This window comes from Syngnathus leptorhynchus, chromosome 5 (assembly GCF_054491065.1).
Source record: "Syngnathus leptorhynchus isolate UIUO chromosome 5, UIUO_Slep, whole genome shotgun sequence".
Taxonomy (NCBI): domain Eukaryota; kingdom Metazoa; phylum Chordata; class Actinopteri; order Syngnathiformes; family Syngnathidae; genus Syngnathus; species Syngnathus leptorhynchus.
The window spans coordinates 11,073,373-11,090,846 of NC_141199.1; the positions used below are offsets into that span (position 1 = coordinate 11,073,373).

General features: G+C 41.6%; 2 protein-coding genes across 3 annotated transcripts; one reads left to right on the plus strand and one right to left on the minus strand.

Annotated features, from left to right (window-relative positions):
• The first annotated feature begins 47 nt into the window (after positions 1–47).
• LOC147056894 (inactive rhomboid protein 2-like) lies at positions 48–14,535 on the plus strand. 2 transcript variants are annotated; one of them, XM_085912990.1, is made up of 18 exons: positions 48–274; positions 4,873–5,016; positions 6,244–6,389; positions 6,509–6,692; positions 6,865–7,065; positions 7,602–7,715; positions 7,859–7,968; positions 8,108–8,326; positions 8,506–8,617; positions 8,812–8,886; positions 8,952–9,113; positions 9,378–9,463; positions 9,583–9,646; positions 9,757–9,851; positions 9,958–10,033; positions 10,137–10,237; positions 10,589–10,742; positions 13,027–14,535. In XM_085912990.1, exons 2-18 carry the CDS (start codon positions 4,885–4,887, stop codon positions 13,456–13,458), a joined length of 2,463 nt encoding a protein of 820 aa, XP_085769116.1. In that variant the 5' UTR covers positions 48–274; positions 4,873–4,884; the 3' UTR covers positions 13,459–14,535. The 2 variants fall into 2 exon arrangements, with proteins under 2 accessions (XP_085769116.1, XP_085769117.1); XM_085912991.1 differs by lacking the exon at positions 48–274 and adding an exon at positions 4,208–4,758.
• Positions 14,536–14,770: 235 nt separating this feature from the next.
• On the minus strand, positions 14,771–17,181 carry aanat1 (arylalkylamine N-acetyltransferase 1). The gene is made up of 3 exons (XM_085912995.1): positions 16,844–17,181; positions 16,243–16,397; positions 14,771–15,688 (listed from the first exon to the last, which is right to left on the minus strand). The coding sequence occupies exons 1-3, from the start codon at positions 16,989–16,991 to the stop codon at positions 15,383–15,385; spliced, it is 609 nt and encodes a 202-aa protein (XP_085769121.1). The 5' UTR covers positions 16,992–17,181; the 3' UTR covers positions 14,771–15,382.
• Positions 17,182–17,474: the final 293 nt, after the last annotated feature.

Sequence of the window (17,474 nt, forward strand, 5' to 3'; positions counted from 1 at the left end):
GAATATTTATACCCCCTCAAGCAGTGCTGTAGTTTCGGTTGGGGGCGGTGTTGACGGAGCTGGCGTCCGTCCAGCTCGCCTGGTCTCCGGATGAGGTCAGTTGAAACTCCGCCTCCAGATCCTGTGTAGTGCGGCTGCGATTCAAGCCAAGGATGTTGGAAGACACAAAGAGGGAAGTGCCGACATACCGGCGGACGCCTTTCCGACCGCGACGTTTTTATCCTGATAAATACAACCTGCTCATGAAGAACAGGTTGGCCGTACATTATTGCCGGTGAGTCGAATATAGCTTTAGGCGTTGACGTTACGATAATTTTGTAACAGCGTGGAAAAAGTTAGCTTTATTAACCCTCTTCGTGTCGTCAACGGGCTACTCGTGGTAATGGAAAAGTAGTCAGCGGTGACATCACAAATTCGCCACCGTAAATTATTATCTGGCTAACTACAATAAATGCACATTTTGTTACAAAATTAAAAGTACTGGTCAAATAATGATTTTAGTTTCCGCTGTATGTCCAATCATAGTAATTGAGCAGAGCACTCCACACAATTTAGTCTCGTGTTATTCTTTGTTGCGTTATTGCAGTTCGTTTGCCGTGTGTTCGGACATGTCATTTATTTGTTATCCAAACTAAACGGGAGGCAGCGTTCAAACACCGTCACGTGACGATGGAACGCATGCACACTTTCGTGTCCATTTATGCTCATCTTGTTTGTGTCGCTTGGTGTTTTCCCAACTTTTGAGCCTTTTGAATTTTGAACATTCTCACGGCACACAACCTCGCTTCTTTTTGGACTGTGCTGTACAGCTCCCGGCGCTAGTTATCTGCGCAGGATGTTCTTTTTGAACTCCGTTTAGAATGTCGTATCATAAATTCCTGTAAGTGTAACTTATCTAATACTTTGACCTTACTTTGGTGAAATTGGGTTGGGCTCGCCACCTAACCATCAATGACACACCAGGTGTAGGCTCATAGATTTGAACTGTATGACCTCTGTCTATATCTAGTTTGACACACTATTAGGCTCAGTCATGACATGGGATGTAAATCACACCATCATTCTCAAATTAAAACAGCAAGTTATGTAGTGTGAACACAGCCATTCAATGGCTTTAGAAGACGTGAAATATGAACTCGGCAAGAGCTCTGTCGCTCTACCGCTGTTGGTAGAGAAACTATTCCAAAGTTCAAAATCTCACTGCTAGCTTTTCTGTTGCAATGCCATGTCGACAGTGAAACGCACGAACCCTTAAACAATCAAGCAGAACCCATAGATTGTTTTCAAGTAGGCATCTTCGAGATGTTGAGAAGCGCCTGGATGGGAAGCAAGGCTGCTGCTTAGCCGAACAAACTCCCTTGGCCGTGTGCAGGTTTGGGCATGCCAATTCTTGTGGGGATGGTGCAATGTTATAGACTGCCTCTGGCGTGTTTAAATGGAATCCAGTCTTACCATTCTTTTGCAGTGAAAGGCAACCAGTGGTTTCTGTATTTTTTTAATTGTCGACATTATTGTGTGCTAATGCAGGCAAAGAACAAGACAAAGGTTTTGAGTCATTAAGATCTGGAGATTTCTCAGTTTGGAAGTGAAGAATGACTGAGTAGGTTTGATTGTTGACATACTACCGAAACTCACACCCACCCACAGTTTTTGATGCATTCTCATTATGCTCCTGCTGGCCTGAAAACCGCTTGTTCTGTCATGGTCGCATGTTGCCGACTGACCAGTGCTGACATTTTAGCCACATTTTAAAAGACTCGGTGTGAAATTCATCAAGAGAGACCGGCTGTTGTTTTACTAACAAGTGACTGTCTTAAAAAAAAGTCTTGTCCATGCACAGAATTGGCAGCTAGAATGCTCTGTTCAAAATACATATCTTCACAAACACAAGCTTAAATGTCAGTAAGGTTGTTCATTTTATCTTTGCGTCATATAAGCAATATTGGAAACAATCAAGTCTAGTCATAAATTCTATAGGGACATTTGAAATATTGATGTATCTCAAACTGGATCACCTTCCGCAGCTCGGAGGCGGACCTTTTATTTTAAGACTCTCCTTACTTGACAAGGTCTCTGAGGGAAGGTGATGACTATTAAGAAAAGAAGAAGTGATGAGCGTTTCCTCATTGAGCTGTCACAAGGCAAACTTTAACCTGATGAGGATAAAATGAATGAATGAAAGAAAGACCTCCGATGCTATTGATAAAACAGAGTTCATCAGAATATACGAGACAGTCATTTTTGATTCATGTTTGTGATCACCATACAGAAGAGAGTCGGAATAAGGCAGTGTTACAGGAGGAAGGATGTTGCGCAATCCACTTGATTTCCAAACAGTGTACAGTACTTGCATCGGAAGTGCTTGTTTGTAGCATGCAAATTGATGCCAATTGCCACCAACTTGCTCAATATCAACAAGGATAGACTCCAACTCGCCTCAAATGAAAATTATCTCTGATTTCAGTTCATTCGTGATTGTTACTGACCTGCTACAAATGGTATTGCATTTTGGCCGGCGTGCATTCTGGCAACTGTGGAAGTTGGAGTGCTGTAAAACTCAGAAACTGTGCAGAAATGCACAAAGATGTGGAGGCGCCTTGTGTCATTTCTCAACCTTGAGTCAGAGTGTGAAAGTTGCCAAAAATACACCGTGGGTGAAAATGTGGACGTCTTTGAAGCGACCATGTGTGAAACCTTCTATCTATCGCTTTGTTTTTCTTATCTATTCTCAAATGTAACGCCAAATATTCTTACTATAAAGTTGTGTAAAATAACAGCTATTCTGACAGCCGGGTGTTTTCGAACACCGTTTTCCCACATGGATAATGTTGTTAGTTACGAAATGATGAGAGCACATTTTGCCTCCCAATTTTTAATATGCGGATTTGTTCGGCTTCGCCTGTGGTCAAACAGTCGGTATGGGGCTGGCTGATGAAGTATGCCTTTGCAACAGCTGCTGATGAATAAGCGCAGCAAAGGCCGCATTGCGAAGCGGTTTGGGCAAACTATTTGGGCATTTGTTGGCCAGGCTACTTTCCAGGTCACATGATTACAGTAGAAATTGATGACATGTGACTCTTTGGAATCTATGATGTCAGTTAGTGGGTGGCTGACTTCTCTCCCACACTTGTAACAGGATCAAGTCCGCCATTGATGTCGTGCACCAAACACTGTATGTAGTTTATAAGATCGACCTAAAAAATATTTAGAGTAGAATCCTTGTACCTGCATACATGAGGCCTAAGAAACGACATGTTGGTTCAACAATTAACATCGTTATAGAAACGCAAGCCATTACAATTTGGTTTAGTAGTTAAAATATTGAAATCAACTTCACCGAGTGCTGTAAAAAGCTTAACAGGTGTCATACACAGTTTTAAAAATGACCTGTCAAAATTCACCAAACAATTTATTGTTTGTCAGTTTGGCCAAGTTAGAAAAACATTTCAGAAAAAAACAAATGCGCATCATAAGCATTACTACGTAAACTCCCTTTGCAAATCCACACTCCTCAAACATGCTCTGCTCACACCACAATCTGTACGTTTTCCGATTCGTTTGAACATTATTTTTCTAAACTCTCCTCTTAATTGTCATAAGAATGTAGGCCTATCTTTCGAGAAGAGCGAGGATATGGACAACAGTCTACATGAATACTTTCCACCACTTGAGTGCTCTGTCCATTAGAACAGCTATTTCATCATTTAAGTGGTTGAGTGGACGTATAAATGCTCTTCTCAAGGGAGCTGAATTCAGATTTGAGATCAAGCTTAAAATCTTTATACACTTGAAGTGGATACAATTCAAACATAACCACCAATTGTCATTAAAAATGAAAATGGCCGGTGGATGTGCACAGTCAGTGAAATAATGTTCGTCTGTCTAGAAGAAAACTAGTCTATTGATTTGAGCTGCTGTCAAGTTTCCCTGCTGCATTCATTTGTGACACACACACACACACACATCCCGTGCCCCGCATTGCTTTTATGGCCTACGACTCGGCAACAAAGCTGTCCCGTCTATCATGACATTTATGGATGAGCTCGGACGACTTTAGGGTGACTTCGATTACTGCAAATTACTCAGTGTCTTGCTTTGTGATGTTTTGAACATAGTCAATTACACTACCTGCTTGTTCCCATCTTGGCTGTGACTTTGTTCAAATACATTGAGGCTCTATCATTGCATTTTCTGTTCTTTGGATACAATTTGTAATTACTGCTCAACTGAGCTAATGTTTTTTTTGTTCCACTAGTAAATTAGATCAATCATACACGTGTAGAGTTATTTCCAGCCCCTGTTAAAAACTAATCCAATAAGTCAGTGATGGATGGAGTGGAACACAGCTGGTGGCAGGCAATAGGGTTAGGATATTGTGAAATGAAATATTTAATTGAATTTCATTCTTAAAATAGAAGTCAAGCATAAACACTGATACATCCGAGTAAATTGGAGTTTAAGCCATGATAATGCCACTTTTCATATGTTGAGGATATTATCATTCTCTGTGAAAACAAGTAATTATTTTTATTTATGTATTTTTTTTTTTTACAAGTCCCTTTAAATGAGTCCACAAAAATAAATGAGTGGATTGTTGAGGAATTTTTAGGTCTACAATCAATTATAAGGGCGGTGTAGCACAGTGGTAGAGTGTTTGTCTCCTAATTTGCAGGTTGTGGGTTCAATCCTCATTCCTGGTGACCGTGTCCTTGAGCAAGACACTGAACCCTGAATTCCTCCCAGTGTCGCCTCCCACTGGTAGAATATCTTAATTTCGTTGTACAATAACAATAAAGTCATTCTGTTTATTTTGTATTCATTTATTTGATCAAGACTTGACCAAATGAACATCTTTATTTTTCTCTTCTACAGAACATCGTCAAGATGCAAGAGGGGGATGAGCCACTTCCTTATGGGCAGCAGTCGGATAGCCGTCTAAAGAGCAAGAAACCACCCAGTCTTGTCATAGCAATACCCAACCCTGAAGAGATGATGCCCCATGACCCCACTAAACAGGTAGGTTTCTCATCAGTCACTATTTTCAGCACTCACCAACATGTTTGATGGGCTTCCGTGATTTTCATATTTAATGTCATAGTCTTATTGTTGGTCTTGTGAAAGCAATTGAGGCTAAACGGAGTGCTCGGCTGGGCTTCAGCCAGCAGTTTTATAGTTGATTTATTTTCAATCTCAACAAGTAGTCTGATGAACAACATGGCATCTGTTCAGTGCGTGACATCCATGATGCTTCGTACAGCTCAAGTCCTTGGGCAGCATTATTCTGACCCAGATGACATTGACATGGAAACAGGAGTCCAGAATATTCAAGGAAATTGACCCATTCTTGTTAATCCATCCTTTCGTCTGCCGCTTCTCCACTGAAATTTACAAAATAGCAATGTATCTATTTTTATTGTTGACTGATTTTGCTTGCAGTGTGAAACATTTAAGTCTTACTATTCATTCATGGACTGTTAAGGGTAATATTTAATTTTCTATTCATACTACACCTAAAATGATCTTGCACATTCATTCTCAAGGAGTATGGCGATCAACAAGGCAAGCAGCCAAAAATGATCTTTCTCTGCCAATAGTGCAGGAGTGAGATCCAGGATGAAGAATCAGGACTATAGTGGGGGGTTTTTTCTTCTCAAAGTTGGAAGACATTCAAGTTCAACTATGTTAATCTCGTTGTTTGCCAGGGCAGGGTATCATGTTGGCCAGCTGTCCTTTGCATTTGTAGGCATGACGCCAAACCTTTCTCCCCTGCAGGCCCCCTTGCTCAGAATGCAAACATGGCTTTTCAGTACCACTGAGTAGAAGACAAACTGTTTTATGGCACATGTTGCCCCCTTAAAGTGTCCGTGAAGATCAGTCACTGTAGAGCACCATGCATACATTTGTTATCAAGAGTCAACCAACCGTGCACTCTCATTACCCAAAAAAAGAACAGTTGGAAGTTTTATTTGGAATGACTGTGCTCCATGGTGTTCTTAAGGTCGTAAATTAGGTGATTCATATATTTCCGAAATCTATTGTACAATCCCCAATTTAAATACACTTTAATTAAAATGTTTTGCAGGGAATAATACATGCACAGTTGAACTACTCTGAAGATAGTTTTTTTTTTTTTTTATCTACTTATTTGTAATTCATCCCAAGCAACTTGAAACTTTCTTCTCCCTGTCTGTTTTACTCCAACAAATGTATAAAATGTATTGCCTTTATTTCTGGTTTGGTCAGCCCCTTCGGCCATCTTTGAAGAAAAACACCGGCGGCCAAGCAACCAGCTCTGTGTCCGAGAGTGTCGCCGGAGATGGAGGCCTGTCAGCCGCAGAGAGAAGGGAAAAGTTTGGAAGACAGACTTCGCTCTCACAAAGTATTCGCAAGTAAGATCATATTGTTTGTTCCTTCAGCACTGAGGAAAAAGCTATTTCAACCTGCGACCTTACTGATGGAGTCTTATCAGACTAAACCTCTGTCCGCCATCTTTTCTTTGTGCCCGCAGGAATACAGCCCAGTGGTTCGGGATAGGAGAAGACTGTGAAAGTAAGCAGCAGGTTTGGCAGAGGAAGAGTCTGCGCCACTGCAGCCAACGCTATGGCAAGCTGAAGCCACAATTCAGAGATCCCGACGCGGCCGCAAACATCGAGCAGAGCCTGGAATCACCGGTCCCACCCAAGATGCCTAAGGTGCTCTGTTGACAATAAGACATGTAAATATACTTCATACTGATCAAGACTAGAACTCACTGTTCAACCAGACTCAATATGCTTCATATTATTTTGCATTCTGTTCATCCTCCCCTTTGAGCTCGCCACTAATAGCAACACCTATCTCTCATCACCTCCTCCTCTTTGCTAGATTGTGGATCCCCTGGCGCGGGGACGAGCGTTCCGTTACCCAGAAGACATAGACACTCGCTCCCCTAAGGTTCCCATCACCCCTGGGATCACCTCACTCAGCTCCTTTACTAGTCAGCGCTCCGGGTACAGTCGCTTGCCCAAACGTAAGAGGGAGTCTGTTGCCCGCATGAGCATCCGCGCAGCAAATAACCTGCTGAGGGTGGGTCCGACTCCGCAAAGTCTGCATGTGTGTGTGTGTGTGTGTGTGTGTGTGTGTGTGTGTGTGTGTGTGTGTGTGTGTGTGTGTGTGTGTGTGTCCATGCATATGTTACAGCTGCATTAGTAGTCACAGAGTTGACTTCGTGTGTTAGAAGCCTACCGTTCACAAAAATCTACATCACTTATTCTACATCCTGCTTTCAGGCAAGGAAAAACTCAGAGGCAGACAAATGTGTGGAAAAAAAAAGAAATTAATTCAAATGAAACACTTTAGTCAAATCAGTTAGACTGGTGTAAAATGAGGCAGCCGTTAGAAGAATATCATGTGATGTAATATGATCACAATATACCGGATTGCCTTATGGAATTTCTTAATTCGATAGATGACATCCACTTTGTCCATTATATTTTAGAAAACGAAAGGTTTCTGATAGAAAATAGTGTCTTGATCATGATGACGTTGATGAGTAAAATTATGACAAATTATGTGTGTGTCCTTCTCCCCACTCCCTCCCCAATCACCACCACTACCACCAGGGCCGTTCCCTTACCGGCCGCAACTTTCCCAGGAGGAGCTTTGTCAGGCCCAGCTGGCTGGACGATGACACTGTGGACTCGGCAGACATGTCTGAGTCACTCTTTTTTAGCAAGGTCAGAACGAATGCAAAGTAAATGCGCTGTCATTACAATAATTTCTTTTTTTTTTTGATGCACCATACTTATCTTTCCTCCTCACTGAACAAAAAAAATTCTCCAGGATTGTTAGTTATAGCCATTACCAACTTTTTTTGTAGGTCGATGTCCACGATGAGTTGTACTCTATGGCTGATGATGTATTCGAGTCACCACCAATGTCCGCTGCTTTTGCCCCCTGTGAGCAACCAGACCAGAAATTCTCAAGCCTGTGAGTAAAACAACAATAACCACAACATTTTAGAAAGAAAACATCAAGTTGTTGGCATCCAAAAAGGCATGTGTAAACCTTATATCCACGGACGTCAAAGTAATGTCTTGAAATCCTATTTGGTCTTTCCTCTCCCCAGTAAGGATGTATCTCGAACACCTCGCACACCAACGGCGGCCCAAGAGAAAAGCCATTCGCGACGTGGCCGTCGCATCGCTTCCCAAGTGAAGCACTTTGCTTTTGACAACAAAAAGCGTCACTATGGAATGGGCGTCGTGGGCAAGTGGCTGAACCGGCACTACCGACGCAGCCTCAGCAGTACCGTCCAGAAGCAGTTGGACGACTTCCACAGCCATAGGTTAGGGATGTCTTACTATGTCTAAAATGATAATAGTTGACTTGCAGAACCACCACTTGCAAAAACATGACAGTTGAATAAGGTCAATGTAGGGTTAGGTGGGGTAATGTGTTTAAATTACACACTTAGATGAAGTGAAGATGTTTTTCGTGCTTTGAAGTCGTCATTTGTATTTTCAGGCCTTACTTTACCTACTGGATCACCTTTGTCCATATTGTAATCACGTTGCTGTCCTGCTGTACTTATGGTTTTGCCCCTGTGGGGTTTGCACAACATTCTAAAACAGACCTAGTAAGTGAATATTGACTTTTTCTTTTCCCTTACCTGACAGACGACCACGTTATTTCTACTTTGTATTTTTTTCTTTTTCTTTGCACAATATGTGACATTTTCATGATCCCGTTTACTCATGTACAGTATCTTGTCAAGTCTCCGTTGACATCATGTCTGCTGTAATTCATGCAGCCCTGTGTCGCCCTCTGTAGGTGCTGAAGAATAAAGGCATCTATGAGAGTGTCAAGTACATCCAACAACAGAACTTTTGGATAGGCCCGAGATCTGTAAGTGTGACTTCACGTGCTGAATTCTACTGATACAGAAGAATAATATTTCCTCTCCTCCTCAGGATGACCTAATTCATTTGGGGGCCAAGTTTTCTCCCTGTATCCGCCAGGATAGACAAATAGTCCATCTGATTCAGAAGGCCAAAGATCTGGAGAAAGAGTCTGGGTGTTGTGTTCAGAATGACAACTCTGGATGTGTGCAGACTCTCAACTCCGACTGCTCTGTATGTTGCTCGGCACATGCACGCATCTTTGTAACACAACTTTATTGGGTGGGAATATGGTAGCACGCGCTGAACTCATTCCGGCACGTGCACGTTTAATCTTTGACAATGTAATCCCTTTATAATACTAATAATTAACCGGATTCGTTCAAAAGTATGCAGCAGTATTGTTTTGTTTATTTTATTTTTTCTTTCCTTTATTTACTGTCCTCTACATGGGAATTATCTTGTGATAAATATTGGATCCTTAAACTGTCCACGCAGGAGACACTGGCCACTTTCATCAAATGGGACAATGAACTTGTGGATATCAGCAGGTCCTCTGGCTCTGTATGTCACCAGGATCCCAGGTGAGCACATGCCCATATTGCATGAGTAGAAGCTCTTCTGATTGAAATACTGGGCTTGTAAGTTTGGACTGCGTCTATACAAATCTCCTCTCTGCCTCACTATGTGGCGTGCTGTGAAGAGTATGTGAAGAGCCTGCTTCTGCAGAGCCTCACACGTGGCCGGATGATATCACCCTGTGGCCGGTGAGGAAATTCTAATTTTTTTTTTTTTTTGTCAGTTCAAAAGCATGCACACTCTTTGTCTGTTTTGCCATCATGCATAGATGTGTGTGTGTGTGTGTGTGTGTGTTCAGGTGTGTACATATCCACAAAAATGGAACCATACCGGCTACAGACACATGGACTGTAATATTAAGGGTCGACCTTGCTGTATAGGCACTAAGGGCAGGTGAGATGTTGTTCATATCTACCTTTTGACTGACCTCAGTGGCTCATTAAGATATAAGATGTTCAGTATGATGGTGTCAAAGTGCCATTATTTACTCTTCCCGTAGGTGTGAGATTACAACCAGGGAGTATTGCTCTTTCATGCACGGCTACTTCCATGAGGATGCCACACTATGCTCACAGGTAGTGTGAGTGTGTGACTTTGAGTCAGTGTGCCAAATTTCCTTTTATGTATCTCAAAAGTTTTTTTTTTAATTTATTTTATTCACATGCCAACTTTTTACAGGTCCATTGTCTGGATGATGTTTGTGGCCTGCTTCCCTTCCTAAACCCTGATGTACCTGACCAGTTCTACCGTTTCTGGTTGTCCCTTTTCCTCCACGCTGGGTATGCACGTCCTCATGCAAAATATTTAGTCTTTCACTGATATGATTATTTTTTTTGGGAGAGTCTGCTAAACATAAATTTAAGTCCTACATGTTGCTACCAAATGAGATACTCTACATAAAACGTTTTACAACTTGTTTAAATATCATAAACTTGCACTCTTTGTAAATCCCCCATATTGCTTTCAACTGTTCACTCGTGTGAGTCTTCGTTCCTAGTATGTGAAGAATCCTTGAGTTTTTCTTTAAAGAAGAGCCATAGAGCTTAATTCAAAATGGCTTGCGGGCTGTGTAGCACCCAAATGATTTAATCAAGCTTCAGAAATTCATGTGTAAATTTGTTTGTGTTTAGGTTACTGCACTGCGTGGTATCAGTAGTGTTTCAGATGACCATATTGAGAGACCTGGAGAAGCTGGCTGGGTGGGTGCGCATTTCCATCATTTACATCTTCAGTGGTATAACTGGAAACCTTGCATCTGCCCTTTTCCTGCCCTACAGAGCTGAGGTGGGTTTCTCTCTCTTGCATGCATAAATATATTGTTATTTAAACATGGTACAGCCTATTTAGATATTCTAAGCTATTACATTTACGATTTACAAACTTTTACCTATTTCACCCACGTATTTTGTCCCATTGTATTTGCCAGACATTAGTGACCTTCTGCACATAGGCCATACATCATGCAGGGGCTGCAAATAGTGCAATAGAGGAGCCATAACTGTCATCCACTGGAGGCCTGACCCCGGGTTTTTACTTGACTACTACTTTGTTGAAGTTTTAAAATCATTTTAAGCAGCAAAACTGCCTAAACATTAACCGGTGCAGCCATGTTTAATGATGCAATCCAACACTGTGGTGCAAGTCAATGACAAACAAACAAACACACACACACACACACACACACACACAGTGTCAATCTTGCAGTCCTTGCACGCTTGTAATCTCAAACACTTTCTGCTCTTCTACTAGATTTCCATTTCATTGAAGACCATAAGGTCTAGTGCGAGCATTTGAACAGTAAAAACAAAAATCTCACGAGACAGATAGTATGTGTTCTGTGCTTCCTTCAAAATCAAAAATGGAAATTTGTCACCAAATAAGCCAAACAGTGTTTTCCTGTTGATAACAGTCAACATCACTGGATGTCCCGGCACTGGCTCATATCCGCTGTTGTTGACTTGTGTTTTTCCTAGTGTTCCCACTCACTGGTTTAACGCGGCTTAGTTCACTTACTGGAGAAGGTTTCCCCAGTCTGGGGATTATCAAAGCAGATTTAACCTTCTATTTACTCAAATGACTTCTAGAGAGACATACTGGTAAAAATACCCAGGTGCCTTCAGCCACCAATAATAATCACACAATAAGATCCCAATATGTATCCAACCTGGCGCATGAACAGCACACCTTTCAAATTATAATGAAAATGCTATAAACATATTTAATTCATTCTGAAAACTAGGTGTGGGAAAAAAACGCGTTCAAGATTACCTACTTTTTACTGGCAAGATTGCACGTGTGTGTGTGTGTGTGTGTGTGTGTGTGTGTGTGTGTGTGTGTGTGTGTGTGTGTGTGTGTGTGTGTGTGTGTGTGTGTGTGTGTGTGTGTGTGTGTGTGTGTGTGTCTGCAAATGGCGACTTTCTTTCTTTTTGGGATTAGTCTAATACCATTGTGTGGCCAAACAAAGGCCGTTACTAACTGGGATTATTCACTGTTCTACACCGAGACGGTTCTGGAACTTGTTCTTATCCTCACACCTTCTTGCGCATTCAAAATTCATTCTGGAATACAGAAACAGCTCCGGAATTTGGGAAATGTCCCACTTTGTAAACGTTCCATGGGAATGAATTAGAACCAGGCAAAAGTCACCTGTCATATATTTTTGCTCTGTCACGTCACATTGAGACCTTTTGAACCCTGTTTTGTTTTCTCACCACCTTATTGGCAAGTGAAGTAGTTTGGATTGTGACGCGCCTTGACGTGTGACTCACTGTTCAACTCGCCTACAAACTAACCAGCTCACAGGTCTTCACACACCAGGAATACCTACAGGAAGCGTCGCACAGGACAGTAAAGCCACTTAAGAAGGTGGCGTAAGTGGATTACCCTTTAAGTGTGGGGTTAAGAAGACTTGGTGAAATGACTTGAATAACTCGTGTTTGATGCCAATATTTACACGTTGCAGATTTTTAGAAAGATTGCGCAGACCTCAGGTTGTGTGAGGCCATGCTTCTCCCAACGGGTGATTTTTAGGCAGAACCCAATAGGAAAAAAGAACATTACTGCCTCGTGATAACATCTCCGATAAAGGCTTGATCTCAGCCAATGACAAGCGACCATGTTGTGCGTTTGAAACTTGTCAGCCTTGCCGTCTGGGCCGTGTGGGTGACGCGCTGTGAATCATTCTTCTGTCTGTTTGTGGAATTTGGTTGTCTTCACAGATTAGCCATCTGCCATTTTACAACCAGGCAAGACTCCAAAATCAGACCTGACGTCATTTACACTAATCCTCTCGCCTTTACGGCAATAGACTGGCCAAACATACCTCCGAGACCCTGAATTTTCTGTACTAATTGCTCTTGCTCTCGTCAACTCAAGTATTCCTTTTTAAGTCTTGCAATGAGCAAGTTCCAAATATAATGTAAAGAAAAGATGGAAAACAAACACAAGTGTGGGGAAGAACATGCAAAGTACACACAGAAAGGTCAAAACCAGATCCATAATTGAGTGTTCCGGATGGTGTTTTCTTGTGATGTGAATGACTTGACGTTATGTCTTTCTGTCCCTCCAGGTGGGTCCAGCAGGTTCTCAGTTCGGCCTCCTGGCGTGCCTATTTGTTGAGCTCTTTCAAGGTTGGCAGATGTTGGAGAAACCATGGAAAGCTTTTTTAAAACTCTTGGGAATTGTTTTTTTCCTCTTCTTGTGCGGCCTTCTACCCTGGATCGACAACATCGCCCACATTTTTGGCTTCCTCAGCGGCATGCTGCTCTCCTTTGCCTTTTTGCCCTACGTTACATTTGGAACTTTTGACAAGTACCGTAAACGCATCCTCATTGGCGTTTCGCTCCTGGCCTACATTGGCCTGTTCTCATCGCTCATTGTTTGGTTTTATATATACCCCATTAACTGGCACTGGCTGGAACATCTCACATGCCTGCCCTTCACGAACAAGTTCTGCGAGAAGTACGATATCGATCACGACATTAACCATGTGGTGCACTAGTCATTACCTTGGTGATGGCCTCTGTGACCAAGATAACCAGAGATAATCCAGGTTTTCTAAGTGCTCTTTAAATCTGTGGCAATTGTGACTTCTGTTATTGTTTTATCAAAGGTACTCAGCAGAGTCTGATGATTAACACACTTCCATAAAGGTCGGACTCTGCCAGTATTTGCCTGCTGCTCGGCCAATGCATCTTTAAACCCTGTGGATGGGAAAATTACTCAGGACCTCAAATGCAAAAAGCAGGATGAAACCAAAGAAGCATCACTGGTTTTGTTCAGCATTTTTAAAAGCATACAGGCAAAGGCTGATCCAGCGGAAATGGATACCACCATTATCAAGTTAGGTGAACCGGATGCCCCACATAAATGACATTGGGGTCAAACACTGGACAATTTTGCTGTTTGAATGAATTTCTGTGTTTTGAAGAGGTCCTCTTGTCGTTTTTGAAAAGTGTGCATTGTTTAGGTCAACAGAAGTGGTGGGCAGAGGTGAGATTAGATTTGCCGCCATTTGACCCACCTTCAGTTTGTTACGTAAAGGTTTGTTACCAACCACAGCCATCGAGGAAGCGGCTGTGAGTGATCAATGCTGAGGGAATAAGAAATTAAGGGAGCTATGAGATTTATTTGTTGACTGGTCATTTGACATTACGTAAAACATGAGATGTAAACATGTATTAACTTATTGTTCATCTTTTTTTTTTACTTTGAACAAATTTCAACTTCCCTTTTGAACACATTTTAGCCTGTAACAATTTCAAATTCCTTCTGTTTTAAGCACTAAGATTGCCCTTTGTTTAAAGGACTGCCGGTTTAAGGGAACCCTCTGCACTGTGCCTTTTTTTTTTTTTTTTTTTTTATACTTGAAACCATGTGAATGTTTCAATTGAACCCATGAAAACAATCATGACTTTTCACAGCATCTATTTGCACTAGGACCAAATGACTTTTTTTTAGATAGAAACAAAAAGGGCAACATAAACATTCATTTTTGTCATCAAAGCTCTACTTTAAGCTAATTTGAAAATCAATGTCATGTTAAAGCAATCATGTAAAATAAATGACACTTTATTAATGTGTGTCTTGAAATGTACCTCAACCTATTTTGTTATTTGACGCTGTACTTTTGTCATTGAAATTGGGTAATACTTTGTGATATTGTTGATGATGTAGCTATGATGAACTGATGAATTTCCAGAAGAACTGTTAAATACTCAATTATATTTTCAACAATATATAGATAACCGAGGCAGTTTTTAAGGACACATAAACACTGACAAACTCGAAAATATATTCTTTATTATCTTCAGAACAAAACATTACAAAACTATTTCAACCACATTTGTCTTGATTCAAGACTTCATCAGGCACAGTGGCTGAGTATCTGTACAAACAGAGAAGGCAAGAAGCTTCAATGGCTTACAAGGATAAGTGACATTAAGAAATCATATTGACTATTGAGTTCTTTTGTATGTGCTTTAAATGGTAGTTTTTTTTTATAGATCTGATTTTCTTCAGGCTCTTTATAGACTTGAGACTGCATGGCTTGGATCAACTATCTAGACAGAAGTGTTGGGACATATGTCCATTATACTGTACATATAAAACTGATGGTAAATGTCCAGCATTTGTCCAAATGCAATATAAAGATATATATATAAAAAAATGAAAATATAAAACTTTTCTAATATTTTCCTAATGGATGCATTCTTTTAGACCTTTCTCTAAAACAATGTTTTGTTTTTTTAAACTAGTGTCATTCCAGATGTTTTACTCTTCTTCAAAGGCAAAGTGAGTGTGTCATCTTGCTCTATCTTTTAAAGAGATGATCACTGAGCCTGATGTCTTTCAAAAATGTTCCTTTTCCAACCAGGGGCCTGCCACTGGTATCCATCCTGAGAAAAAAAACCAAGTCCCGAGTCTCAATATCCACTGTTGCGACGCATGAAGGCATGGCCCCTGACCGGGTAGAGCATTTCAATGAAGGTGAGTGGCCCTACTGTGATCTCACTGGGGCCCTGCACCTTGAAACCGGACTTCTGGTAGAAGGGAACCAGGAAGTCCTCGCACATGAGCACAGCCCGCCTCACGTATGGCAAACAGCGGAGGTACTGCAGGTAGCGCCACATCAGGATTGAACCTTTGCCCTGTTGGCGGAAGGTGCGGTGGACAGCCAGGACATGGATGTGGACCGTCATGCCGTGAGGCTTGTGGAGGGTCAGGGCATCCTGAAAGAAAACTACAGGTCAGTCTGTATCTGTAAATACAACATGAAAGTGGCAGCATTAAGAGATTTGGTACCCATCTAAAGGCCCGGATACCAGATGCACAACCTGCCATTGCAAATTTGAGCCAGTATCAAAAGACATTCACTGACTATGTTGTTTTTCAAGAACCATTTTTGGACGATTTGAGAATAGCTCAAAAGTGATTTTTTTTTTTCAGTGGTTCACAAAGTGAAGTCCATTCATTATTAGATTCACTGTGCACAGAGTGAAATATTTCATGATTTTATTTCATTTTGCTTGCTGCGAAAACAAAATTTATGATTTTAAGACATTCGAATACTACATAAGAAATATATATTTTTTGATAGACTGAAATTAGCCTTCTGAAAAGTGTTTTCAGTTGATAGTGTATAAGAAAACTGTTGATCTATTTTCACTTTTTGAACTGAACCATTGAAATTAATTAACTTTTCTAAGATATCTTAATTTATTGAGGTGCCCATGCACCACATGACGAGTAAACAGAAGTTACTTGGACATGTGTTGACTCGTACCATGTTAAGTCTCTCCCGGTCCCACAGTGAGCCGATGATGAAAGCCACCAGACGTCCCTCCTCGAACCAGCCCAGCGACAGCTCGGGACACAGCGTGAGGAAATGACGTACCTCATCCAGCAGGAGAGGGCACTCACCAGACACTGAGATGAATGCTGTAAGTGGATATGCGGAGAAATTAATTTTGACTAATAGTTGATGTTGACCAGGGACATCTAATCTTTTACAATTCAGGGTCATGTACAGAAAAATAGAAGTGAAATGCCCAGCATTTAAACATCCATCCATTCCTTTTCTGTATTATTTGTCATATTAGGTCAGTTGAAGCCTAGGCCAGCTGACTTTGGGTGACAAACAACCACTTGTATTAACAAAGGACAGTTTTTTTAATGTGTGCGTGTGTGTTGGGGGGGTTAAAATCTCATTTTAAATGTGCCATCTAGTACCATTCATCTTATGTTACAGGTTTATTTTGAATTGCACTAAGTAAGCTTTCAACATGTAAACTTTTTCCAATTAGAATATGCATTAGGCCACAAATCGCCCACAAGCCACACTTTGGAAACCACCGTTAAAGCCAAGATAGACGTTGCTCTGTTACCTTCTCTCTCGATCTCAAACACGCTGATGGCGTCTTCAGGGCTGAGGGAACGGAACTCGCTGGCCGGCAGCGTGTGTCGACGTCCCTGAGACACTGGAGAGCGCATGTGGAGCGGCTTCGGGAACGTCATGGAGCTCACCACTGACATGCTTTCAAAAATACTTTCAGAAGTGTCAAGTAAAGAAACCCAGGTGGAAACGGCAAACTAACTGCCTGATTGTTTTGTTTCCTTCTTTTTCTCCCGTTTCTTTCTGCTCCGTCGGTCCTGCTGGTATCGTGCGTAAAGAAGACTGAGCTCCAGCCTTGCGCACCAGGAGCTTTTATAGCCTCTGCGCAACGCACCTTAGACTGCGTGGTAATCCTTAACTTGCCAGCTGGATAAGCAAACCTTTTCAACACGTGAGTGAGCTGAAGCTGAACAATAATCATATTGAGAGGGGGTAAGGAGGGGTGGGGTGTTTTCGTTTTTGCGTGTTGTGACTTATCCTGGATCAGTTGGTGGTATGACGAGGATATAAGTTCTCCTCGTCATACCACCAACACGAGCACTGCATCACATTTGGATTTGGCGCGCCACATGTCAACAACAACATGTGGAAGGATTTCGATCGAAAGCCCTTCGAGCATTTTG